Source organism: Cyrtonyx montezumae, unplaced genomic scaffold (genome assembly GCF_038088225.1).
Source record: "Cyrtonyx montezumae isolate F1298 unplaced genomic scaffold, pur_monq_1.0 scaffold_10, whole genome shotgun sequence".
In the NCBI taxonomy this organism is placed as follows: domain Eukaryota; kingdom Metazoa; phylum Chordata; class Aves; order Galliformes; family Odontophoridae; genus Cyrtonyx; species Cyrtonyx montezumae.
This window is the reverse complement of record NW_027071826.1, coordinates 40,679,962-40,707,530: the sequence shown is the minus strand read 5'-3', so window position 1 is coordinate 40,707,530 and position 27,569 is coordinate 40,679,962. Positions and strand designations below refer to the sequence as shown.

Here is a 27,569-nt window from a genome sequence, read left to right as displayed (position 1 = left end):
TGACTCACTGTTTAGCCAAACAGGTAGAAAAAATAGCATGTCTCTGGTGGCTGAACACATCTACCACATCAAAGTCATGTACGGTTGGTTCTCAAAAGTGGAAATGCAGAACAGACTGCTAAAATGGGAGAATACTGTTATTACTTTTAAGGCTGTGAAGCTGTTATGGAACAATGGAATCCATACGACAGCCTGAATAAATGAGTGAGATAGAAAAAGCTTTCACCAACTTGCAGAACTGCGTGTTGGTTTCCTTTGAATTACGCAGCAAAGCTGTCCCTATCCCAGAGAAGTTGAGAAAAACACTTCTTTGTTTTAATAACACCTCACCAAGAATATATTGCAACGGCATGTGTAAAAGGCACATGGAATAGTCTTTAAATCTTGATTCATTGATTTTTCTGTCAATGCCAAATGTCTTTAAAGGCCTCAATTGTAAAGTGCTATGAGAATGTGTGTTTTAAAATGTGAGAACTCTTTTTATCTGCAATAAAGAGACAACTGAATTATCTGAGAACTTTTAAACTTTCAATTTTTTTCATGTTCAGAAGGCAGGTAATGTATGAACAGATACTATACCTTCATCTCTCTCTTTGCTGACCACTTTAGAATTAAAAGACAAGAAGTTGCTTTTTGGCAGTGTCTGATGGACAGCAGTAATTTGTCATGACAGAGAAGGGGGTGATTCAAAGCTGAGTTTGTGCTTGGTCTACACCTGCCTGAAGCCCTGATGAATTTGGCCTGCCTTTGAAATGGTTCTTGCCTTCAGAAGAGCAGGGGCTGCTATGGGATCCGCTGGAACTAATTAGTCTGGGGGAAGCAGAGGTAATTTTCAGGTACAGTGTCGGATTTGAAGGATTAGTTGAGTAACGATGCTTTTGTTAAATGTAGGAACTACCTTGCCTTCAAGTGGAAAGTGTATTTCGTTTTTCAAGATCACGGTTTTGTTGCACTGGCTAACTTCAGGTGATGGCATTCTGAATTTTACTGAATACAGAGTTAGGTTCTGTTTCAGATAGGAAGAGCTGAGCCTTTTGATGCTGAGCTGGCTCTGGTCGCCCTCATGTGACTGGAGGAGCTGGAAAGACACATTCCTGGCTCCAAAACTTTGCTAGCTCTGTTTCACTGGATCGTTTTAAAATCTCACCTTGTGTGCGTGAGTATATTTTTTCCACTAGATATGTCATTCCTCCTGTTTCCCCCTCCCCAAAAGATTATGAATCGCGGGCCAATAGTTCACTGCCGGGAAGGCAGTGCCTTGCTTTCATACCTTCTAAAACATGCCGATTGGGGTTTTGTTTTCTGCGCCTATTCAACGCGTACCCCTCGTAAGCAATCCCGGGTGGGCCTCTCGCCCCTTGTGAACGAGAGAACGGCGGTAGCGTAAACTGAACGGATGTTTAACGTGATCTCAAAACTCCAGACGCGGCCTTTTCTTAGCGGCGGCCCGCGCTCGTTCCGCCGTCCCCGCTCACAGGAGGAGCCCAGGCCGGCTCCGGCAGCGCCCCGGCTCGCGGGGCGGGGCGGGGCGGGGCGGGCGGCCATCTCCCACCTGGAGCCGCCCCGCCGTGCGGGAAGAGGAAGTGGGAGCTCGGGAGAAGCGGAAATCGCCGCCGCCGTCCGCCCGGGAAGCGCCGCGGGAGGCAGGGCCGCGGCAGCCGGCGGACAGCAGGGTGAGCGGCGGCCGGGGGAGCGCGGGGCCCTCAGGCTGCCCGAGGAACGGTGGGTGCGGGCCCGGCGCTCGGGACGCGGGGCCCGGCGGGGCGGGATGGGGCTGCCGGCCCGGGCATCCTCTCAAAGGCCCCGTGCGGCTCCTGGGTGCCCGCGGACGGTCTCGGTGCTGGGCAGCGCATGCCCCGCTTCCCCTGTGCCCTGCCCGGCGGTAGCGGTTCTGGGGGGTCCGCTTGCTCCCATTGGTCACGGTAAGGCGAAGGCTGGAGGTGTCCCGATGAATTCCGAGCTTGCTTCTAGCGTCGGCCCGCTGGAAGCGTAACGTTCTGGTTTTCCTTAAGAAATCTGCCCATGTGAGTCGCTGACTCACCGGCAGATCACGTTCGTCCGCATCCTGCTTTGGGGAGGGATGCTGCGGGAAGTGGGCCTGATCCTGCCAGCTCGCAGCTGGCCCTCGGGTGGCACTCGGGCCGGGGATGGGTGTTGGTGTCTTCTATGCCTGGCTTAAATCAAAGCCTGGCGGTTCTGCTGGTCTTGGGTGTGCATGTGAATTCCACCTTCTCTTCGTTATTGTTTGTAAGAACCCAAAGAGGAGGCAGAGAAATCCCGACCTGAAGATCTAGCTCATGTGCTACTGAGCACAGCTGAATTATGAAAGATGAAAAGTCAGATGAGCTCTTGAGCTACACAGCTCAGGAAAGGAGCTGCCCTGGAAGGGTAGAGAAGCCCTGCACATGTGTACAGGATGCTTCAGGTCCCAACACTGTGTGCAATGTGGCAGGGCGTGGCAGGACCTTATGATTGTGTTTGGCTGTGAGTGAAGCTCTCAAGGTCTGTGCCTCGTGTCAGCTTGTATCGCTGAGTGGTTCTGCTTTCCAGCTCTATCTTGGAGAAAAATTTGATTTTAGTGAAGATCACGTGAAGAGTAGGAGAAGCTGAGCCATGGTAGGGTAGAGTGAGGAAATTCTGAGGAGAATGACAGAAATCCAACATTTTAAAGGTTTTTGTTATAAATACTTTGTCTTCTATGTTTTCTAGCTATTAAGTACTTCATCAGATGGTAATTCTTACTTGCCATAGGAATTTGGAGGTGGGAGACCTGAACTAGGAGAGCAGACATACCTCTTTGTATTGTTGCTTTGTCAGGGTGTGCTCTGCACTCCTCTCACACCCCTCCCGGCCCAGTCTGTGGTTTGCTTCCATGGGTTTGATTATTTCTCAGTCACTTTTGATTTTATTCTCAGTCCTGACAGTTCTGATATGGTCCATAAAACTCACCCATCAGTTCATTCTGTTAGCCTGTAGAGCAAGGGGTTTTTGTTGTTGTAGAATACACTGTACTGTGAATTATTAGTTATATGTGTGAAGGGGGATTTCCATGCCAGCTTCTGGATTATGTTTGTGTGAAAGAGATAATCCATGTTAATAATCCTTGTATTCTTAATTAAAAACATACAGGTAAGTAGGCAGGACGGTGGAATGTTAGAGAACTGTACTCTAGTGGCTCAGTAACAAAGCAAAATACTTCCTCTGACTCATGAATCCAAAAAAGCTGGGAGAACAGAAAGCTTTTTGTTGTTGTCTTTGGTTGGCTCTTTAGAAGTGTACATGTGTATATTTAATTTTTCCAGAATAATGTCTGTAAAATACAGCTACCAGCACCAGGCAGGTGATATACTCTGCTCCCTGGTCATGTTAAGAAGTGTTAATTAAGTGCCCAACCTGATACTCTACCGGGTATAATCTTTCCAGAAAGGGAGATAGCCCAAAGTCTTCTGGCTGTTGTTTTGGGATGTTATTGCTTGCCCTTTGCTTCCTGTAGTCAGCACACCAGCACTTGCCCTCTGTTCCTCCCGTAAGTCAACCACGGTGCTGAGTTTTGCATGTTTCACAGGGGATTATCTGAGAAATGCAGCAACTTGCATACCCTGCTGTTGCAAGCAAGTGGACGAGCATGTAGATTGTATGCAAATTCTTAGAGTTGTTTGGATTTCTTGTAACTCAGTACGCGTCAGAGGCAGCGCGTGGAGCATGACACCATACTCACTACAAGTGGCTGGTGGAAAAGAGCTACTGCTATGCCCTAAGCATGTGCACGGGGTCTGGAATTAGCAGCATTCCTCAGGAGGGGATGTTGAGTGGGAGAGCTGCCTGAAAAGAAGTCAGCAGAGGTGTGGAAAGTGCTACCAGTGAGCAAAGAAAAACCATGTGTTAATTTGGACAAGGAGAGACTTCCTTGGCCTTTAAAATCTCATTGTTTACTGCTGCTGACCTTTCTGCAGTGCCTGGAGGAAAATTAAGGATGTGGTGCTTCAAGCAGCCAGAGAGCCTGAGTGCAGAAACAGCTGATGTTTGTGTCTTTTGTTGGGAATTTTGGGTTGTGCTTCCATCAGCTTCCAAACGTGTAATGGGAGTGTGATGGTACTTCTTCTGGTGTTGCAGATGTGGAAGGCTACTGCAGGCCATGCCATTGCTGTCAGCCAGGATGATGGAGCCGATGACTGGGAGACGGATCCTGACTTTGTGGTACAGCTTTCAGATCTCATCGATTCACTGCAACTGTGTGATGTAGAAATTCTGCAGCAGGGGGTGGGGGGGCTGGGTGTATCTGAACAAGACAAACGGGTAGGAGCATCTTCCTGGAAGAAGAGAGAATTAGGATTTTCTGTGTGGGATGAACAAAGCTATCTTGTCATGCTTGGATGTTGCAGGGAAGTCTGCATGGAAGTGATTTAAATCAGTCACTTATGCTTGAGAATGATTTAAAGCAGAAGTTTCTTCGGATAGAAAGTGCTTTCAGCAATAGGAAATGCATAGGGCTCGCAGCAGAGATGAAGTGAAAGCAGAAGTAGTTGGTTTTCTGACTCTTGGATCTTGCCGACTTCTGTCAGGTTTTGCTGTGAATGACTGGTGACATCTTGGGGTTATTAACACTTTTTATGTGTCCTTTGCAGAATGATGTGAGTGAGAAAGAGCAGCGCTGGGGGGCTAAAACTGTGAAAGGATCCGGCCATCAGGAGCACATCAAGTAAAGCAGCTCTTTTTTAAATCTAATAATAGCCACAGTCCCAGGCAACTCTTAATCATTTCATGTTCTCTTCATAATTAAAACAAGACTGTCTGTAGAAGACTGATTATTTGCCATATTGCTAATCTTCCATCTACGTCAGCACCTTCAGATCTGAAATTAAGGTTGGAACTATGATGTAAGAACTCTTAAATCTTGCCTTTTTAACTGGCAGTGATGTTTTGCCTGCTTCTTTGTGTCTGGAAAGTTTCTTTGTTATTTTTGGGTGCTGCCATGGATTCGTGTTGGGTGATCTGAGCAGCAGCACTTGACACTTCAGGGGTAGATTTAGTCTCTTAGTTCTCAGGCTTTGTTTAGAAAACTGCAACCAAATTGAAAAAAGTCTGGCAAATTACCAGATAGACCCTTGTGACAGATTCAAAAAATGAATGCATCACGAAGGCAACGTGAACCAGTCTTTCTTCTGAATCTCATACTCCTCACGAAAAGTGCCTGAGACTTGACTTAAGAACAATGTTAGGATGTCTGTGATTTAGGAAATACGTGATTGTGGTCCTCCATTTGATTTTGATTTTGAATTTCTTGAGTATCCAGTTCTGCATTTAAAAAGCTGAGAATACATGTCGTTAAGTGTGACTTGCTTTAAGGCATCAGCTGTGCTCTGCCTTCTGTGGAGAGCAGCGCTGACATCTGCTGGTTGAGTTGTGCTGGGGACACTTCAGTATCAGGTGGGAAGTGCTTTAAGATACAGATTGCTATCTGGGTCTGTCCTTCTTGTGCATGGTCTGTGCTACCACAGCTTCATTCCTGCATTGCAGGAGAACACCTGAGGAGGAAGAAGTGAATGTCTCCTTGCATCCTTATTTGGTTTTACAGCTGCGTCCAAAATGCTTGTTTGGAATCAAAATCCTGTTACCATAGGGACTGTATAAGAGATGTTCCTTATTCTGAAAAGTTGCCATGTAAATACAAAGTGCTTGGAAGAATTTAAATTAGGACATAAGAAGAAAATATGTTTGAAGCACATGAATTAATGACAATGGATTAAAATATTTTTCAAATAGCAAAATACTCTTCTATGTGACAGTCTTAAAACCAGCATTTCTCCACAGACAGCGTTCTACACTCGAACAAATTCTGTTTCTCAGAATGTGAAGAGGTGCTCTTTAAACTGGAAAATGGGGAGGACTTCAAAAATATAAATTGTCTTCTAAACTACCTACTTATTATTCATTTTGCATCTTTTTGAAATTATCTTCTGAACCTTTCTTAGTAAATCTTGCTGTTTAATTGTCTCTCTTTAAAGTATTCATCAGCTGAGAGAGAATGTATTCCAAGAACACCAGACCATCAAAGAGAAGGAGCTTGAAACAGGACCAAAAGCTTCCCATGGCTATGGAGGGAAATTCGGCGTCGAACAAGATCGCATGGATAAAGTAAGTCTGCATGGTCTCCTGGGGTGATGACAATAAAAGTCATGCCTCACCTCAGGGGTGGTCAGCACAGCTACATGAGTGAGCTAAGCTGGTTGAGTTCCCACTTTGCTGGAATTGTTGATGTAGAAGCTCAGGTCATGGTATAAGTTAAAATAGCAGTGGCTTACTTTGAGGGCGTCACCTTTGTAGTGCCGTAACAAGGCTGCGTATGACAGCTAGCACACAAGTCTGGCAGAACGTTGTGCTCTTTTCTAGTTAAGATTCTACTACAGGAAAAGGTGAACTAAAGCATATATAGTATGAGGAACAGTTATTTCAGGTGGCAAATTAGGAATCTGTGAATGATGAGGGGAAGTTTTAGGATGTTCAGTAGATCCGTGCGTGTGTAATGCTTACTCTGTCTTTAGAGCAGGTCTGCTTTCTTACTTCCTGGGTGAATTCCTTTGGAGTCAAAATTCAGGTTTCTAAATGTGTATTTCTAATTAAGAAAGTATTTCATGCGTGAATAATCTGGCATTATTTTAATTTCACTGATGTGCCAGCTCTTCTTTGCATCTTGAGGTTGCCAAAGAGCGAAGAATAGGGCGTGCTGCTTCTTTTAAATTAGAGGGTAGCTCTCTTAAACAGTGATAGAGTGTGAACAGTGAAAAGTAATTCAAGTATTTAAAGAATCGTTGTACTTCAGTCAGATGACAGTGCTTTACATAAGGGCATGATGGCTAAGTCACACTCTAGTAACAAAAGTAATGATAATTTTTAAGGTAATTCCATTAGCTGTGTGATCATTAGACAGTCATATCAATTCCTGGCTAGTTTCTTTTGCACACTTTATTAAAATAAGAACCAAGCTGTTTCCTGAATATGAATGATTTTATATTCCTACTTAATTTGATTTTTGTGCTTCTAGTAATTGGACAGCCTTAAATTCTTGCTGGGTCGCCATATTTCAGAGTAAATTGCTGTATAATTTTCAGTGGGCCTTTGCCTTTGAAATAGGCTAACCTAATCCATGAGTCTGGGAGAGGAGCTGCTCACCAGATTCAACCCTGAGACCTATTCTGCAACTGCATAGCTCTCTGATGTCAGCAGTTTATCCTTCTCCCATGTTGATGAGAGAAAAAGAAAAGAGAGAAGAAACAAAAGCAAGTACCTGTTTCCCATAGGCCAAAATTAACCATCAGGAAAAACTTGATGGCTGTGTCCATGTGAATGATATTGGTGGGAGGCATTCATAATTTAGTATCTAATAAATGAAGCTTTCTTACTTGCAGCTATAGTTCTAAAACTGAGATGTTCCCATTGATGGAAGGCTTTCTGCTGCCATAGAAAACCATGGACAAAACTGTGATACTGTCCTAAAATGAAAAGCTGTATAACTCCGTATGCTAGTCCCCCATCACTGACTTAAAAGATAGCAGAATATTCCCAGAATATACTGGGGAATTAAGAGGGTAATTTACTCTGACATACAGATTTTGAAGAAAAATGTTTTTTTTTTCCTAAATATATATTTTTATTTTAAATAAGGGATAAGTTACAATGCTTGATATGTAATGAAGTGCTGTAAGGAATTCCCTTTTCCAATGTTGTGTAAAGACAACATGGTTAACCTTACCTACCTCAGTTTGTCAAATAGTGTAAAATCCTCTCTCTTCCTCCTCCCTCGACTTATGCATGGATTTTAGACATGGTGATTGTACATGTGTGAGTAGCAGTTTCAGGTGTCAGACTGACGTGGCAAATTGCAGGTTTCTTTGGCTGGTGCTCAGTTTTGGTGCTGGCCACAGAAGAGCACTTTGCTGTAGTACACAGCACCCCCAAGGTGCATAGCTCCAGCACTGATTCCAGGAGCTAGGAGAGCATCCAGGCCTCTAGGTTAAGGTAACACTAGAAAGCGTTATCTGTGAGCAGGGGAAGATGCTCTTTCAGGTATGTAATTACATATCCTCTTGCCCTAACTGAAGCCAGTGGCAGCACAACATGCCTGCTCCTGGGGGTTGCTGCATTCAGCTTGCACTCCAGCCACAGATGGGGGCTGTGGAGCTGAAATGTTGGTGTTTTATCTGTTTTGGATGACACCATCAAGATTTTTTTTGCCCATATGTTTCTTTTTTTTCAGGCTTGTGGTTTGAGGTAAAAATTCAGTGTGTAAAACAGTGTCCGTAAAATACAGTCATTGCTGTCAAACTCTTGGCACTTCTCTTGCTTGCGCTGTATGGGTAGCATGGTGACAGCCTCCTATAGGCTCCTCAGTGACTAGTGATTTACAAGGAAGGTGGTTTTGGAAGGAAGAGGTGCATGTTTGTTAGCTCTGTTGCCTGGTGCCACATTTTCTCCTGCATACAGAACTGCTGCCTGTTTCTGAACTTCCACTTTCTTTTAGTCAGCTGTTGGACATGAGTACCAGTCAAAGCTTTCTAAGCATTGCTCCCAAGTGGATTCTGTGAAAGGATTTGGAGGCAAGTTTGGATTACAAACAGACAGAGTTGACCAGGTGAGCAATTTCTTCTGGTACTACAGCTACTCACAGTAGCCAAGTATATCACTCTGTATCTACAGCTGAAAAATTACCATGCCTGTTCTTCCTGCTGTGTTTAAAGTTTTGCAGTAAGCTATCATGGAGATACATTTCTGTTTAAAGCAAAACAAGAGCATGAGAAATAGCATGGGAGTATAGTTGAAAAGAGGTGCTAACATATGACTTTTAGCTGGTGTGTGCTCTTTTGGTGACGTTAAAATCAACGTGACCGCTAGAGATGGAAGGATTTGGGGAAGCTTTGTCTTGTATTGCAGTGTAAACTACTGTGCAAGATAATTGGTATGCCATGCCAAGAGCACATAACAGCCCTTGTGCTGCATTTCTGTTGTATGGAGCTTCTGTTGTAATAAATTGCTGAACCTGGCAAGATGATGGTATTTGGCTGATAACACTTTGGAAGTAAATGACAAAAACAAAAGCATGTATTGATTGTGGTGTAAGTGAGTGTGGCTTGTATATTTTAAGTGTGTATGTATGTACCCAAAATGAAAGGTCTGAACAAAACAGAAAAACACAGGAACTTTCCATGGTGTTTGTCCCCTGAAGTGTAAGCAGTTTTTCTACAAATATCTAACATTTTGTCATTGTGCATTTTTATTTCTCTTCCAGTCAGCTGTTGGGTTTGAATACCAGGGGAAAACTGAGAAACATGCCTCCCAAAAAGGTAAAGTGGTGAGGTGATTGCCTCTGTAATACATGTTTTTTCAGTTACTTGAGTAGATTTTCATTCTTTTACTGTTTGTCAAGGATCTTGTTTAGCGAGGCCTCAGTATATCATTGTCAATTATTCAAATATGGAGAGATTTGGGTGGAAGAGAAGATGAACAAACGAGTTTTATGGCAATTTCGTGAGTTTATGAGGTTTTAATTAAAGAAAATAGTGTCATCGTGAGTCTTCTCTCGTAGAAGTAAGTTTCTGGAACATTTTACAGTAGCAATTGTTCTTTACTTTACTGAACTCTGATTTAAGAGGAAGTATTAACTACGGGGCTGCTGCATTCTTTATTTTCTGAACTTAATTTTAAACTTGGTTTCCTGTGCTAAAGAGCTTATTTCAGTGCTGGAATAAGTTGATTTTTTTTTTCCACATTAACTTCTAGAATATGCTTGTATTGAAAGTTTCATTTCATTTTTCTTGTTCTTCGCTCTCAATGCAGACTACTCAAGTGGTTTTGGTGGAAAATATGGAGTGCAAGCTGACAGGGTGGACAAGAGTGCTGTGGGATTTGATTACCAGGGTAAAACTGAGAAGCATGAGTCACAAAAAGGTGAGTATAGATTCACATTCTGACATGGTAGGCATTCATGACAGGCAGTGCTATAATTTTTTTTTTCTCCATCTGTTGTACTCATAACTTGCTGAAAATTAACACTTTATACAATTTTATTTGCTGCAGACTTTGGCCTCTCATAAAGAAGCCCCAAATTTAGTTTATAACTCATCTTAATTGATGATCCTTCTGACAGTACATTGGAGGCAGGGCATGTAGGTTTGTCAACGGTTCTTGTCAAGTTTTGAAAAGCTATACATTAAAATACTGAGCCTGTGAGCAGTTTAACCACAGCAGAGCGTTTCTAGAAGAATCAGCTGTTGTTGTAACAAAACATTTATCAGTCAGCAGAGTTGGGAATTATGCCTGGAAACATCATTAGCAACCCAGTATTATCTGATTTAAAAAAAATTGTGTATTTTATTGAACAATTGACATTTTTGCCATCCATTTTTTGTCTCAAAGAAATATTTGCACTCTAGAAATACTCTCAGTGAGAGAGTAAGGCTGTTGCCAACATGGTTCTTGAAGTTCATTTTCCTGTAAGTGTCTTAAGGATTTTGTTAAGGAGTTAAGTAACAGAACTGCTGCTATCACTTTGTAGTTGAAATGCCTATGGTGGCACTTTATTTTCCATCTGAGAGAATGTATTCTGAAGAATTTATGATTTCAGTGTCCTGAAGCATAATTAACAGGGGACATCAGTACTTCTTTTAATAAGTAATTTAATGTTAGTGCATCTGATTGTCGCAGTTTTTCAAGGTAACATTTTGTTGTTGAACACTTACAAACAAAACTCTTCACTCTTATCTCTAGATTATTCCAAGGGCTTTGGTGGTAAATATGGTGTTGACAAGGACAAAGTGGACAAAAGTGCTGTTGGCTTTGAATATCAAGGCAAAACGGAAAAACATGAATCACAGAAAGGTTTTTATTATCTTATTTAAAAATACTGGTTCAAAACAATCAGCCTTTCCAATCTAGAAAGACATAATTTTTGTTGGTAGTGGTAAATGTGTGTTTGCCTTTTGTGTATGCAGATTTCTATTTCTTTTAGATGTAGAAGGTAGCACTAGAAACTGTCCCTGAGTTTCACAGTCTGATTTCCAAGGGATGTTACACCCTCATGGGTGTTATTTCAATAAGTGTGTAACTGCACACACCTGTGGTCTTCAGAGGCAGTATCAAATCCTTCATTATTGACATACCTACATTATGCATATATATGTGTGTATTTTATGGCTTGAGATACAAAGTGCATCAAATTCTTTTAAGTTCCCAAATATTATTGAGTCTATGTGCTGTGCACTGGATTTTTGGTGCCTCCTTGCATTGTGGTCCTAGAGTTACCAAACGGGTGTTGTTTACTTTGGCTTAGGCAGTGTATCAGGGGAAAAATAATGAAAGCATCATTAGCAGTAGGGCAACTAACCCAGTAATATGTCTGCCATTTTTTTCTAAGCACTGCTTACAATCATAAGTTGTATTAATGTTTTCTGAAACTTCACGCATACAGATTATGTGAAGGGGTTTGGAGGCAAGTTTGGTGTGCAGACAGACAGACAAGACAAATGTGCACTTGGCTGGGATCACCAGGAGAAAGTGCAGCTGCACGAATCCCAGAAAGGTATATCAGTTCAAGATTCTGAGCCGCTCTTTTATCTTCCCTGATACCCACTTTTCTCTTCCCCGTGTGAACCCTGGTATCTGTAGCTACAGTCTTACAGTGCTAACATAAATCTCCTTTTTCTGTGTTTGAACTGTTGCTGTGTATTGGTTGTACTGGTGTCTGCAAAGCAGGTTAAACACATCTGCTTCTGAGTCCCTGAAAATTCGGACTTAGCTAAGTTCTCACTGGAGAAGCCTTACAAGTCTGCAGGTAGCCTGGATATTTTCTTTACTTTATCAGTTGATTTGTACAAGCCACAAATTAGCAATTTCTTTGTACTTTCCATGAGGGCCTTCGCAAATCATCTGCCTATATGGTTTTGGTTCTGTATGCCCCTGTTCCCATGAAGAGGTAATCTAATATCTAATGCTGTCCCATCTCATTGCCTGCGAGATATCTATTCCCATGAAAGGTTGGTGCCCAGAAGAAAAGTTCCAAAAACAACCATTGCTCCCCTGCTTCTCATCAGTCTTTAACTTAAAAAAAAAAAAATTAAGCTAAAATTTCTTGAATTAAAAGTGATCTTCAAAATATTGTTCTGTTGGGTGTTCTAGATCTGCTGATAGAGGATTATTACCTGAAGCCCTGGCTTTGTGCCCTCATTTTATATAATTTTTTAAAATGGCTGTTTTAAGGCAGCAGTCAAAAATGGTCACAGCTCTTAGCTGAGAGTGTTTTTTCTTCCAGATGCTGTAACAACAGGAATTTTGCTTCTGCCTTTAAACAATGCTGTACAGGGGTATCTGATGGCTAGAGTCTGTGGACACTATTTAAATGCATCTTAAAACAGTCAGCTGTGTAGCATTAGGGTGTTAACCATGGTGATGAAGGAAGCTCATTTCATCCTTAACTGCTAATCCTCTTGTATCCTGTTTTGTTTTGGTAAATATACTGTGTGTGTTTGTGTTCAGAATGTCGATCAAATGCGAGTACATTATGCAGTATGTATGAAAAATGTTCAGAATTGCTGTTTTTATGTGACTGCAGGATGGTGTCCAATGTGTGATAAACTGCATTGATCTCTTCCTAGTCTCAAGTGGAAACTTCTGAATTTACTTGTTCAAAAGTGTGTTGAGAATTTTTTAACTGTTCAGTTATTGGTAATTGAGAAATATTGCAAAAAATGATTTTTGAGTGTCTCTGACTAAACTTTTTTATTTTCCTCCTTTCATTTTAATGTATTACATGTGGCTTTTTCAGACTATAAGAGTGGTTTCGGAGGGAAATTTGGTGTACAGACAGAAAGGCAGGACCCATCTGCTGTGGGGTTTGATTACAAGGAGAAACTAGCCAAGCATGAATCTCAACAAGGCACCGTTTTCACTTGTTACTTTCTCAACAGTGCAACCACTTCTCACACAGTCTTAAATAGTTCTTTATGTAGATTGAATCTAGTAATGTGCAGATACTTTCTTGCGCTTCTGTTCCTACATGATCTAGCAACATTCTTCCATTTTATTCTGAAAATGTTAAAACGAAACAAGCCTGTATTCAGGAAAGGATATCCAGTGTTTAGTTAACAGCTCTAAAGCATTATGCATTCAGTTAATGCCTATACATACAGTGTGATAGTAGCAACATATTAATTAGTGGGATGTTAATGATATGCCTACCAGTTCTAAAGCCTAAATGTGAAACTTTGCCTGAGATTAATTGGTAGAAAAATATTCAGATGAGGACCGTGCATGTAACCCTTAAGAAGCAATGGATTTTAGCAAGGTCATGTAATTGTAGTCTTTAAAACAAGAAGTAGGGGATGTTTGTGGTTCTTGGGTGAGCAAATACTGTTATAATGCTCTCTTTATTCATTGTGAAATAGTTGGGGTACAAACCATGAATTCCTGGTTTTCCGTTATCTTAAAGTGAGAAGTCTGGATCAGGAAAATGTAAGTGTAGTATATTTATTCTGGCTGAAAATACATACAAAGCTGAAGAAAATGAGGATGTTCATTCTGATAGTCAATATTTTCCTGTGCTATAGTGACACAAATTCAGATTTTAAGTGTCCGATCTGCTGTTAGCAGACCCCGAGTGCTATGCTAAAATAGCTGGTTGCAACTCCCCAGTGATTTTGGGTCTGACAGGAAAAGCAGTAGTTGTTATTTTATTTTAGGGACGTACAGGAAACCCTGTCCATCTGCAGATCTAGTGCATGTTCCTACAGACAGTTCGACAGCTCATTGCCACCAGAAAGAGGTGTTTTCTCAGCCTCACACTCTTGCTTCTTCTGCTGGCTCTGGTCCTTGCTGGACTGTGAGTTCAATCCACTAGAAACAGTGGAAAGCTGCTCTTGTTAGAACTTCTTTCTTTTTATACTGTGAGTGAATTAACCACTTCTGGAGTGGAGCAAGTGCTGGAGTCAGCAATGGGTGAGAGTATGAGTGTGCAGCTTGCAGGTGGTACAGAGCAGCAGGGCCACCCTGTTCCTGTGGTGGAGGGTTGTCGCAGTCGTGCTGTCTCTTGGAACTGCCCCTCTCCATAGGGATAGCAGGAGTTACTACCAGTGACATTCAAATCGATTGGTTGGGTATCATAACCAAAACTACTGGAACATGAAATTTGTTAAATTTTTCTGCAGTTTTTAGAATTTAAGAAGTTAAGGAGGAAAAAAAGCCACCTCTGTCAACAAAGACTGAATGTCACTCTTGGAGCAAAGCTGAAGTGACTTAGGTTTTATGATCACTGCAGAGGGCTAAAAGTTGGTGCTGTGAAAGGCTGTGTTACAGAAGTGATGCATTAGAAGGGCTCATCCCTCACTCCTTGCTTGATACCTTATCAGTCCTCAGCTTAATGTTTACCCAAAGAATGCATGTGGCCCGCAGTCTCTCATCTGCTGGTGTACCTGAAGGCTCTTGTGGTTATGTATCCTTTCTGCATCAAAAAACAAGTTGCATTTTCTTTGGTGGCTGTCACTTTGTCTTTGCATGCAGCTGAAATGGCTATTTGCATTTGAAATGGCTATTTGCATTTGGCAGAAAGATGGACAGAAAGCTCCCCACACTGACCCTTTTCTCCTGCTTTTTAGATTATTCAAAAGGATTTGGGGGGAAATATGGTGTGCAGAAGGATCGGATGGATAAGGTAAGTTACTTAAAATAGCTATGGCTTAAATAACCTATAGGGATAAAAAATAGTTTGGTGAGATCTGTAGTGTTCAGCTCTTTTGTTTCTAGATTCTTCTTGTGTCTATCATTGGAGTTTGTCCGTGCTTTCCTAAGTCCTTAACAAGCAAGTGAGCTTGATGCTAGTTTATGCACTTATGTATGTGTGTTCATATGTATAGTGTGTGTCTATGTATACATAAATATAGATGTATGGAGTATGGAAAGCTGAAGCATGAAATGAAAGAATTGCAAAATTGTAATGAAAGAATAAGATTATCCATTATTTCCACAGTTTCAGTCATGTTTTCTAAGAGCTAGCTATATCTCAAGAATGTCTTTTTAGTGGGCTGATTAAAACAGGTGCCCAGTATCTACCAACTTTGCCTACTTTGTTTATCAGGCGCCTTCTCTATATGGAAATTTTAGCATTCTGTAGCAGTGGACGGTATATAACTATATACCTCCTTTCTGCCTTTCAGTTTTTAGGTTTAAAAAGCTGGAAAATGGAAGTTCACACTGAAGTTTCCCTTCTAAATAAATATATTCTCAGCTTCATATAAGGTGTTTTAAAGTGAGAAATAGAAGAGTTTGAAAGTCAGTAGGATTCCTTTTTAAATTCATGTTAATAAAAAAACACTGTGTGGATTAGAACGAGAACAACTACACAATGCATTTTTAAGATGTTGCCTCATCTTTAGTTCTGATGAGCCATCTGTTCGTAAACTACGCTTTCTTTTTAATAAGATTTGAATGTATTTAAGTCTGTCCCTGAAGACTCTTACAGAGTTTCCATCACAGAAACAGTTATTTGATTTGTCAAGTTTTAATTCTTCCTGATTTTATTTTGGCGCTGTGAAAACAAACAATCAAACACAAAAACTACAGGGACAATACCAAAATAAAACATATCACAGGTTGAAACTGTCTGAAATGTCTTTATGAATTTGTACCTTTTTAAACTTATTTTTTCCTCTTTGACAATAGAATGCTTCAACGTTTGAAGATATTGAGAAACCAGCCTCAGCATATCAGAAAACTAAGCCAATAGAAGCTGGTAAGACATGGTACCCATATCCTTTTTTCTGAAGGTGATAATCTTCAGAAGTCCAGGCTGTTAGTTGATGTAATTGTGATGAGTAAGGAGGGAACTGTTGTATGTACAGATCACTGGCAACTTCAGCTAGTGTCTATCTTTTCCTGTCAGAAGTTATGTTTTGTTTTATCTTTGAAGGTCGATATAACTGAAGGAGAGAAAATACTGAGCATCAGAGTGGAGAGAAGTCCGAGTAGGAAAGCAGGGTGGTAGAGAACGTGTCATTTGAAGAAAAAAAAAAAAAAGAAAGAAAAGGAAAAGTGTTCCAGAGGTTTTTAAATAGATGTGGTAGATGAGATTTGGGTTAGAAGGAAAGGAGAGGGGGAAAGAAAGAATGACTTTCTTAAGTTGGCCGTGAGCTCAAAGAGAAGAACCTGCAAAAACGTGGTTAATCCTTGCAGAAATTTTACCATAAATTCATTCTACACTACTGTTATAGAGAACTTTAAGCAATAACATCTTATTTTATTTTTAATGCTACAGTTGCTAACATCAGAGCTAACTTTGAAAACCTAGCCAAGGAAAAAGAACAGGAAGACCGAAGGAAGGCAGAAGCTGAGAGAGCACAAAGAATGGCAAGGGAGAAACAAGAACAGGAAGAGGCTCGAAGGAAACTGGAGGTCAGTAGGACTCAAATCCTATTTGAGTATCATGTCTAGTGTGTTTCAGTGTAAAGCTATGAGGAAAAAAATCTTTCCAGTAAATATATTTTCCCTTATTACAGCTAGGCTTTAAAGCTCTGTGTGTGTTTCTGCCTGTGCTTTACTCATCTGCAAAACCAACCACTGTATGTATATCAGACGTCAAACATGGTGATGGAGTAATACCTAATAGTGCATCATTTTTATATCTAGTCTATTTCAAAATAAGTATGCTAGTCTTGGTTGCTAATCCCTGTAGCCTGACCTTGCTGTGCTTCAGCATTGCCATATTTCTGCCTTTTAGTAATACCAGATTCCATTGGGCTTGAAGGAGGTTTGTATGGGAGGGATTCATGGTCATCTGAATGTTGATAGTAAGGTGGCAGTGATGCTGTTTCCTTGGAATCAATTTTGTTGAATATGAAGGTATATCACCATTTGGTGTTTTGTACTCATGAGATGAGGCGGGATAATGTTCTGAAGATGAATTAAATCTTGGTTTGGGAATTCAGAAAGTGACTTTTTTGGCATCAGCATGCTGAAGAGGTTAGTGATTTGCATCTAAATCGTAACCAAAATAATTCCAGGGGATGTTTAGTCAGAAGATAGGTCTTATCTGCCTTGTAGAATTTCCATATTTAGTGACATTATGCTGCTAGGTGGAAGGACTAGTCCTGTGTCTAGTTCATTTGCTTTGTTACATGATGCCTGAAGTGCCTTAGCGTCAGTAATACTGAGGGCTGCCTGTTTGCAGTTCTAACCCTTCATGCAAGCTGTGTTTGTCCTGAGCCTCTGTGGCATTTTCCCCATGGATACGTGCTGTTATTCTGATTTCATGACCTCATACTTAAAAGTACACGTACTTACTGTCCCGGCATAGGCTGGGAAGCAGCTGTTAGCAGCATTAGAATAGTCCCTGTTTTCCTCTTCTTCCCTTCTTGCTTCATAGAAATAGAAGACTAAGCACAGTGCACAAAAAAGGTAAACACTTTTAAACACTGGGTAAACGCTACCTACCCATTCCTCTGCTCTGAGACTTAACAGCCAACTTGTGTGCAACACTGATGCTCAACTAGCATGCTCCAGCTAGTAGTGTCACAAGCAGGAATAACGAGCTGAGAGAGAGAACAGATTTTGATGAAAATTATGTACAACTCAAGGAGGTGCACAGCAAAAACTGTCATCCTCATCACCTTCAGTGTTGCCACTTTTTGCGCTGAGGAGAGTCCCAGAGTGAGTAGTTCTTTGGGATCCTTGTTACTCTTCTCAGCTGATTTTGGAGTGTTCCTCCCACTCCTCCCTCCTCTCGTTCTGTCCCTCCCCTCTTTTTTATTTTTCCCCAAATGTAACTTATGTCGTTGAGAGTCAATGGATGTCATCCACTGCAGACTTCTGCAATTAATTCTCTTGCATATGAAATTACCTCAACATTCTCAATGTGACACATGAAATCCAGGAAAGACCATCAGCTGTTTTCTCAAATCTATTCAGTCCTCCATTTAATAACAAGTGAGACAGGGCCCAGTGACTGCTTTTTCACATGTGGTATCTACTGCCCTGAGCAGGAAGCTGTTACAGGATGCCAGGGTGTGATGTTCATCTGAATGCACCAGCATGGTCTGATTCATCACTACTTTAACTTTGGTGTAAATAATTTGGTTTATTTGTAAGAAAAACTATATGACATTAGCATAAGATAACTCAGATCTTCCTAGACTAAGACAAATGCAACTGCAGTGACACCTGCGTGTACTTCACATCAACTAAACTAGCCTAAAGCAGCATAGTTTGTGTTTATCTATATTACTCATCCACTTTATGCCCTATGCCAGCAAAGCAGTTACATGACTACACAAAAGCAGAAAATTAGTAGTACCAAATAGGATGGCTAGTTCACCTTGCCTGATTTGGTGATTGACTTCTCAGCTCTGCTGACCACAGGTGTGCAGACCAGTACTGCTTCTGAAATACCTTTGTAGTTTTTCTGTGCTGAAAAAGCATGGCTTGTGTGTTTTGTGTATTGCTTGACTTTGAAAAGCTGCTAACTCCCTTTTTACTTCTGTTTGGAATGGGGCTTTATAGGATGGATCTTACTTTATAGGATGGATCAGGTTTCTCCAATCAAAGCAACTGCTTCTTTTTTTTTCCTTTCAGCTTACGACATCTTTTTGCATTGTGGCTTCAAGATGCACAGTACAAGCATATATTCACTGTTTATGTTTATCACAAGATGAGTGGGAATTGGTCTTTGTGTATCAGTGATTTCTTGTGATGCTGCCCTTCATCTCTGTCTGCTGTGAAATTTAAATACCTTCCCACAGCACTGTTTGGGTTTCTTTACTGTCCTTGGGAAAAACATGTTAACACCATCAACACAGCATCTGCCAATTTCTTAAAGCTGAGAGAAGAAGAAAGAAAGATCTGAAGTTGAGAAGTCGGTCCTTTCTTTTGATAAGATCGGCAAGCCTGCTGATCTTGGAGCATGAGGCAGCTCGGACTGCTCTGCGTTGTTCTCAGCATTGGCACCAGTCTCCAGCACTCGGCCATGCAGAAGAGAGGTTGAATATTTTCTTTGAGGAGAGTCTCTCAGCTCCCCTCTTGGAGCAGTGAAGCTGAGATGTGTCAGTCCTGAGCGGTTGTTACAGGAGCTCTTCAGATGAGAAAAGTGAACGCCTTGGCATTTGCTCACTGAAATGATTTCTAAGTGCTATCAGTACATCGCCGCCATCTTCTGGTGTAGCTTGAGCTGGTAACCCCGCAGCTTCTCTAGCCATTGTCAGGCTGTCAGTGCTCCTGAGCTACTGTCAGATGTTCCCAGAATGCTTCAGTCTATTTAAGCTTACACATCACCAGCATCTAGATCTGGCATGTTTTTTTTTTTCCCCCCAGCCATGTGATTTTTTTTTCACTCCTCATCCTCCTGAGTCTTTGTCCATGCTATCAGCACTACAGTCACAGTCAGAAGGCTTTAGTCTGTCAGCTCTGGTGTCAGTTCTTGGAGACAGCCTGGAGGCAGCCTTGAGGGGTGTAAGTTGTTCTTGAAAGTGCAGCTTCTTTCTTCTGCAAGATATCTTGCTCCTCTTTTCACTTATCTACTTCCACTAGCACATTGGATCTGGGCAGCATTATGGTTTATGACTTGCAGCGACATTGTTTTCCTTGCAGGATTTAATGTAGCAGATATTTAACAGTTCTTCTGATAAGGAAGGACCACGAGGCAGGATGATGGATGTTGGAAGTATTTCATTGTTAATAAGGCTATTCTGCATCCATGGGATCACTTTGGAGAGCCCTCGCTCCCACTTACTGCTGAGAATTGCTAAGAAATATCAGTTCCTAAGGAAAATTGATTTTCTCAGTATTTCTCCTACTCCTTCATTTCCTTCTCTAAGGTATATATTCCATCGTCACTGCTTTTGCTTTGTTCTCAGACAGAGATGACCAGTACCTTTAGGTCTTTTCAGTTAACCTGTTTGAAGCTCTGTAGGCCATTTGTTGACCGTGTGTGTTTTGAAAGTTTCACAGCTGCCATAAAAGTATCGATGTTTCTTTTTGAGAGAAGGTTTGTGCTGAAGGTTACTCTCGAGTACAGTGCTGAAACTGCCCAAATGGAGCATTCTGGACATATGGACTTACTCAGTTCACTCAGCCTGCCCTGTGTAATGATTTTTGTCTCACCCATCTCAATCTTGAAATAATCCTCTTCAAGCTATCAGTGCTGAATTACACCCCATTAGAGTCCTCCTGTTCCAACCCAGTCAGAGCCATTTTTTCTAACTGGTAAGGAGGAGGTGACTGGTTGTTCATATGCCAGAAGGCCAAGCTTTCTGCTTGGTATTATCATTGCTCTATCTCCCCTTTCATTTTATCTGTTTGTAGTCTGGAAAGTGTGTGGGAAGTTCAGCCTTTCCATTAGCTCTCCTGCTGGGCTTTTGTTTCCCACTTCAACTTTTTCATTGAGGTTTCCTCCTGCTGTGGGAACAGTTCTCAAGAAGAGTTGGTGCAGTAACACCAGCTCTCATAAGTCAGTGGGCTTTTTTTTCCCCCTTTCTCAGAATGGTTTTCTGTCTTTACTGTCGTTCTTGCTGTAAGTATGGATCAGATTCTAGCCATAATGCTTGATTTTTTTTCTTGTGCTACAGCAGATATTCTGTTGCCTGGACACACTGGAAGTTTTTTCCCAAAGCTGGTGGCATTTAAATTTTACCATAACTAGATGATGAATGCTCTTCCAGACTGACTGTCTCCCTGGTTTGGCTCTACAGGCTCTGAGGGAAGGAGATGAGGTTAAAGGGAAGTTGAAATGGCCCTGGCTGTTGTGCCCCTCACCCGTAAGCTGAGCATTGAAAGGGGAGGGATGCAAGTACACCATCCACATGTTTTGTGAAGGCACAGAGTTCCTTTGATTTATGCAAGCTACTTCTTTAGGAGAACTTCCTTGTTCATACAGAAAGTTCTCTCACTTTAAGGAAGTATGTGGGCATACACCCTCCCACAATGGGAATGTACATATGGACTGCATTCCTTCAATAATCCTGTTTACTGGTAATCCTTTTTCTTCTCTCCTTTTCACATATGCCACATAGGCAAGTGGTGTTCAGGGAGCTGTTCTTTAACTACTGTAATGAGTCAAATGCCTCATGATTTAGCCTCCTTAGAGAACCATTGAAGATACTGTTTCATATACAGCATTTCCTTGTGGAAGAAACTGCTCTAAGGTGGCCTGAGGGGACCATGCAATTTAAATGCATTATAGCAATTATGCTGTGGCAGTCGCAAGCAGTAATTTGGATTGTAGAGGCCCATTTCATAGGAGAAATGATTCAATAATTATTCATTATTCAATTTTCGATATTGTTAATGGATTGATATTGGTTTGTACCTCCCCAAACTTAGATTTGTGCTCCAATAAACATTTTGCTTGTACTTTTTCATCTGTAGTGCAGAAGTTAAAGAGGAGAAGGGCATTAGGACAGATTCTTCCCAGAAAGCTCGGCATAAGCTTTGACTTGAACTTCAAAGCTGGCTCTGTTCTCAGGATGCATTTTCCTTTCTTTGTTTGAGGTTATTTTTTCTGAGCTGTGACAAACAAAGAAAAGGAAGACTTTTTTTTGCAGTGAAGTCTTCTCATTTCATCTCTGGTCTATGATTTCTCCTGAGAATCCTTTGGGAAGCTGTGACTTGATGGACTTAAACTGAAGTGCACAGTGCACATAATTTGTATTCTCTTTCCTTTCCTAAAAAAAAAAAAAAAAAGAAGAAAGTTTGTCCCTAAATACGCAATTTTCTTTTCCTCAGTGGTAAAGAGGAGCAAAGTGAAATAAGTAGCTGACAGTCTTGAAGTATAAGCATTTTTTTTTTTTAAGTCACACAAGCAAACACAATCCTGAGTAATGTGCTCTGTTGGACCTTGTTTGAGCAGGGAGGTTGGACTAGCTGTTCTCCAGACGTCCCTTCCAGCCTCAACTATTCTGTGATTTTGTTGCGTTTCTTGGGCTGTGGTATTCAGGCTTCCTAATGAGTGGCTTCCCAGTGATAATTGTGGTTTTGCCCACTGATTCACAGGTGGCACAGTGTGAAACGTTGGAGTGCCAGAATACTTGATTCAGATTCTTGCTCTTTGTATCGTGGAGTACAGTGATACTGTTTTTATTTGGAATCATAAAATCATTACAGTTGGAAAAGACCTCATGATCATCCAGTCTAACCATCCACCTACCACCAGTATTGCCAACTGACACCCACTAACCCATGTCCCTAAGTACTACATCTGTCCTTTCCCTAAGCACCTCCAGGGACAGTGACTTCACTGCTTCCCTGGGCAGCTTGTCCCAGTGCCTCGTCGCTCTTTTTGAGAAGAAATTCTTTCTAATGTCCAACCTGAACATCCCCTGGCACAACTTGAGGCCATTCCCTTTTGTCCTTTTGCTAGTTAGCTGGGGGAAGAGGCTGACCCTCACCTCACCACAACCTCCTTTCAGGTCATTCTAGAAAGTGATATGATCTTCCCCGAGTCTCCTTTTCTCCGAACTGAACAATCCCAGCAGCTCCCTATCAGACAGTGTTAAAGACTTTGCTGAGATCTAGGTAGACTACGTCAGCAGCTTTTCCCTCGTCTACCAGGTGGGTCACCTAGTTAAGTTATAAAAGATAAGGTTGACCTAGCAAAATCTGTTTCTCATGAAGCCATGCTGGCTGGGCCTGATCCTCTGGTTGTCCCGCATATGTTATGTGATTGCACTCAAAATGATCTGACTCATAACCTTCCTGGCACCGAGGTCTGCTGACAAGCCTACAGCTCTCCAGATCTTCCTTACAACCCTTCTTATAGATGGGTGTCACACTGGCAGGACTCCAGACATCTGGGACCTCTCTGGTTGACAACTACTGATGGTGGAAAGCCACTTGGCAATCCTGTCTACCAGCTCCCTCAGCATCCTCAGGTGAATCCATCTGACCCCAAGGACTTGTGACACTCTGGGTGGAGGAGGAGGAGGAGTAGTAACTGTTTCCACCTGAATAGTGGGAGGTTTATTCTGTTCCTCACTCTGGGCTTCCAGGACAGGAGGCTGAGTACCTTGAGGGTAACTGGTCTGACTACTAAAGACTGAAAAACCTTCACTTTTTCCTTACTCTCAGCAGTCCCATTCTCCGCCACATTTGTAATGCGTGGAACTCTTCTGAACATCTGAACCCCCTCATTGTCAGTATATAGAATTTAATTTTGCATGAGCTATTCAATCTTCCCCTTTGGCAGGCTTTTGGCATACCTGCAGGAGTTTACAGGATCATTTCTCATAAAGGACAATAAATCAGTGGTATAATTAGAACATGGGGGCTTCAGGTTCTCCAGGCTTATGCTAAAATGGTACACGAGACCCAATCAGCTAATGAACAGAATGAATGTATTGAGCCCAGAAACCCTGCAGCTCCTGTGGAAATGTGCCAGAGAACATTGTGTACTCTGTTTTTAAATTCATGTATCCATACATACTGTGCGCTTTTTGATTCTACTTTTTTTTTTCCTCCTCTGCTTTGCAGTATTGCTGAGACTTTGTTTTATAGCCATTTTAAACCCCATGCAGGTCTAATGACGCAGTCAGTCCAGGTCTGTTCTGCTCCCAGCTCCAGTTTATTTCAGAATATGCTGTTTACCTCTGTTTATTCAAGGATTGCTTCTTGTTCTTTCGTGAAAGAGTGACTGAGCTACACTGAAGCCTTTCTTTCTCTTCATTTAAGGAGCAAGCTAAAGCCAAAAAACAAACTCCACCACCATCTCCTACTGCACAGCCAGCTGAACCGAAGACACCCTCAAGTCCTGTCTACCAGGTTTGTTGCCATCCCTCTCAGTTCCTAGTTTTTGATCCAAAGTGTAGGACCCTCTTAAGAAAATCCTGATCAACTGCACCAATTGGTTTTTCAGGATGCAGTTTCCTATGATGCAGAGTCTGCCTACAAGAACTCTAGCACAGCATATTCAGCTGCACAAGAGCCAGGATCTGGCTACAAAACTACCGAGTCAGACTACCAAGAAGCAGTGAGTCAGCGGGAGGCAGAATATGAACCAGAGACAGTCTATGAAGTGGCAGGGGCAGGAGACCATTACCAAGCAGGTAGAGTATTCATTTCTGATGTGAAAGCTTTGATGATGAAGACTTAGCTCCTTGGGGAGTGACCTGATGAGTAGTTGTGCCAGTATCACACTGCCCTTGTATTCTGAAGTCGTTGTCTGTTGGGGCTTTGAAGATTCCCCACCAACAAACTTCAGTTAGAAGATGAAGGTAAGACTAATAAGCTAGTGGCACTAAAAGAATACAGTTCTTTTGAATTCCTGTTTTTCTCGCCTCTTCTGGTTACAAAAATTATGTTTGCTCTGGAAATTCTGAACACATCACTTAACACACGCCCCCAAACGTGCGCACGTAACAATTTGTATTAAGCACTCTTACATGCTGATCTTGTGCTCATTTGTTGGTCTGTCACATTCTCCAGTGCTATAAAGCTAATAATTTTTATTTTTCTACTGTATTAAATGCCTAGGTGAGAACACTTCCTGTCAGGATTTAATTGTATGTGATTTAGGTAAAAATAATCCGTTTCAGAAGGTGCATCAGCACTGTTTAAATCTTTCATGGTTTGTTCCCTTAGAATTAGAATGAAAGGAGGAATATCACAGAAAAAAACCTCAGAGTGATAGGTAGCATGCTTTATGCTTTTAATTTTTTTTCTCTCTTTTTCTCTCTCCCTTAGAAGAAAATACTTACGATGAATATGAAAATGAACTCGGAATTACAGCCATAGCTCTTTATGATTATCAGGCTGGTAAGCAGAGCTCTCGTTCCTCTTGTGAGAACTCTATGAAAGCTGAATCTAGATTTTTTTTTTTCTTTTCCTACCATCTTGTAGTCTCTCGTTGTAATGTGTGAAGATGTGAAGCATTATGGATATTTACTAAGAGGACAGACAGTGATTTAACAGTGACATTGAGACGTTTCTGAAAACTGCCGTCTACTGTTTCTAAAAAATCTTCTTTAACTAAGTGTTAACACTCATATTATACCCTTGGTGTAAGTAGTTAAGATTTCCTCTGGGGAAATCTGGGGAGAGCTCAAGAAAGCAGAGTGGTTCTCAGGGTGTTAGGTAGTGATTACTGCTCTGAGTTAGAAATGCACCCAAAATATAGTGGATGGGAACCAACGATGGTGTCAGTGCTGAGGGTGAGGAAGCAGCTGTCTGTGCTGCTTGTCTTTGTCCAGTGCCATTTCACAAGCCCCGATGGGAGGCAGGAAGGTGACGAGTGTTCACGGTACCTTTAGTGTGCTATAAATGAGAATATAGTGGGACCAGTCCTGTGTGAATACTGAGCTGCTTCTGCTCTCTCTCTCCAGCGGGTGATGACGAGATCTCCTTTGATCCGGATGACATCATCACAAACATAGAGATGATAGATGATGGCTGGTGGAGGGGTGTCTGCAAAGGCCGGTACGGGTTGTTCCCAGCAAATTACGTGGAGCTGAGACAATAGAGACTGTTGTCTGCTGGTTATGCCTTAATTCCCCAGTCAATAAATCTGACTTAATACACTACAAATCACGTTGCTTTTCTGAGAATGGAGGGGTATATACATATTGCTTTTATATTTAATACTCTGCCGATGCTTTTTAAAATGTTTATGCCACAGAAGTTGCTAATATATTGTAACTACTAGGTTCTTCACTAAGGCTCTTAAAATGATTTTCATGCATTTGGAAACATTCTCTGCCAAATTAGCAATTGTCATAAAAAAGCCTTTCCAAGGACAATTAGCTGTCTGTCATAATATTGCATGTTTACTCATAAGTGAGCAGATTTACCTAGTGTTTAAGTCTAGTTAGTCTTCCACTAAACGTTTTCAGCTCAGAAAATCATGGCTGTGCAGGTTATTTGCATTTCCACTAAGCAAATGGGGTGGGCAGGACTGGGAAGGGGCATAATGTTTTTCCTTTTGTTTCCTAGATAGTTTGTGAAAAAGCAAAGAGATCGCTTGAAAGTTACAGCTAATGGCAGTTAATCAAGTACTCTCCAGTATTTACTGAATATTAATGTTATGAAGGAAACAGTCTGGTTACTTTTTCCTTATCTTTTAAAGTGAAGTTTCTAGGATATTGCGTTGATTTCTTTTTACTTTTTCCCCCTGAGTTTGCACCCTCTCTTCACATTATCCCAGAGGGTAACAGCAAAACACGCGAGCACTGACTGTCCTGAATTTCTTTGCTTTTTCTTTCAACTCCTCTCCCCTCTGTGACAGGAAAACTTGAAAAAAATTATAAGTGTTGAATTTCTCAGTGAAATTCCTACTTGCTCAAAGGAAAACTGGCATCCGAGTCTGTGTGACAACCTTCAGGAATAGTTTAATTTCTTTAAAGGGGAGGAGAAAAGGCAAGATGGAATTGCACTCGTTTTGTGTACGATGCATCCTTTGTTCATACAGTGAAACAGGCAGGCCTGCTGTGCATTTTATGTAACTATTCTTGAGTTGAAGGGTATTAATACAAATAATTTGATTTTAAACCCTTATAAATAATCTTAGTTTTTAATCTTTAAAAGAGGCATCTGTCCTTTTTTACATGTTCAACAGAAACTGCCAGTAACGTTTTCCTAAACATTGGGTTTAAACCTGTTCTTTGCCAAAACTGAAGTTGAACTTTTTGTCATTCTAGAAAGCTGATTTTACTGCAGGTTTAGGGTCCCTACCAAAGATAGTAAGTTGCATCTAATAGTGCACGTGTTAAATGTATGTACTGTCTGTTTCCACCTTCTGATCAAATGAGAAAAGCAGAACCGGTATGGTAGCTAAGAAAGAATGCAAAGGAGTTTTATAAACTGTAAATTTGGACCAATGGAATATAGAAGGCCTGTATAAAATGGTAAAATATATAATGTATCTCGGAAGGCATTGTGTTGAACCAATTCTTGGATGGTTGGGACAATCCTTAATGAATGTCATGTGTATCTCATGATTATATATATTTTTCCCTTTCCATGGTCTCATTTCTCTGTTGTATTTGCATTACTAGGGTTGGGTTTTATATGCAGTTTATTTGATCCAATTTTGCATAGAACACCTCATGGGGGAGATATGATTTTTGTAAATTAAATATTCAATAAACTTTTTGAACCATTTGCATGTAATATTTTTGTATTTTTAAGTTCCTTTGTCAGTTTGCTGCAGGTAGTTCATCCCATCTCAAGCTGCATCTGGGACCAACTTGCATGCAACAAAGGATGCGTCCTATGGAGGGCTGCTGCTGCACGGTGCTTGGTACTGTTGTGAAGGTCACCTACCTTCTTCTAGGTTGCTGCTGCCTTCCAGATAATTCCTTTCCTCAGAAACGTAGTAGCTTTGTCATTTCTTCCTACTCCCATGTGGAAATATTTGGCAGTAGTGATAGCTGCAAGGTGATGAGTGCACTTGAAAGCACGGCTACCAGTTACAGTCAAAGAATATTTTAAAGTATCTTCAAGTTCTTCTGCTCTGGTGTGTGACTGTGGGCTGTAAGTTGGGTCCTAGGAAAGCAGGCTGCATAAAACCTTGCTTTCATAGTCTGCTGTCTGTCTGAACAAAATATTAATGGAAG

The 27,569-nt window shown here is 41.3% G+C and overlaps 1 protein-coding gene across 6 annotated transcripts; it reads left to right on the top strand.

The window, feature by feature from the left end:
* The first annotated feature begins 1,552 nt into the window (after positions 1-1,552).
* CTTN (cortactin) lies at positions 1,553-27,123 on the top strand. Of its 6 annotated transcripts, XM_065755032.1 has the most exons (17): positions 1,553-1,673; positions 4,114-4,197; positions 4,626-4,699; positions 6,006-6,135; positions 8,519-8,629; positions 9,284-9,338; positions 9,832-9,942; positions 10,762-10,872; positions 11,462-11,572; positions 12,815-12,925; positions 14,640-14,695; positions 15,703-15,772; positions 16,295-16,431; positions 23,692-23,781; positions 23,876-24,065; positions 24,703-24,774; positions 25,341-27,123. In XM_065755032.1, the coding sequence occupies exons 2-17, from the start codon at positions 4,114-4,116 to the stop codon at positions 25,475-25,477; spliced, it is 1,650 nt and encodes a 549-aa protein (XP_065611104.1). In that variant the 5' UTR covers positions 1,553-1,673; the 3' UTR covers positions 25,478-27,123. The 6 variants fall into 6 exon arrangements, with proteins under 6 accessions (XP_065611104.1, XP_065611107.1, XP_065611106.1 ...); XM_065755035.1 differs by lacking the exon at positions 8,519-8,629; XM_065755034.1 differs by lacking the exon at positions 10,762-10,872 and having other exon boundaries at positions 1,555-1,673.
* Positions 27,124-27,569: the final 446 nt, after the last annotated feature.

Coding starts and splice junctions, on each gene's coding strand:
- CTTN (XM_065755031.1), top strand. CDS start 4,090: ATGGTACTTCTTCTGGTGTTGCAGATGTGGAAGGCTACTGCAGGCCAT. Junction 4,198..4,625: donor AGACGGATCCTGACTTTGTG/GTACAGCTTTCA, acceptor TGTCCTTTGCAG/AATGATGTGAGTGAGAAAGA. Junction 23,782..23,875: donor CCTCAAGTCCTGTCTACCAG/GTTTGTTGCCAT, acceptor TTGGTTTTTCAG/GATGCAGTTTCCTATGATGC.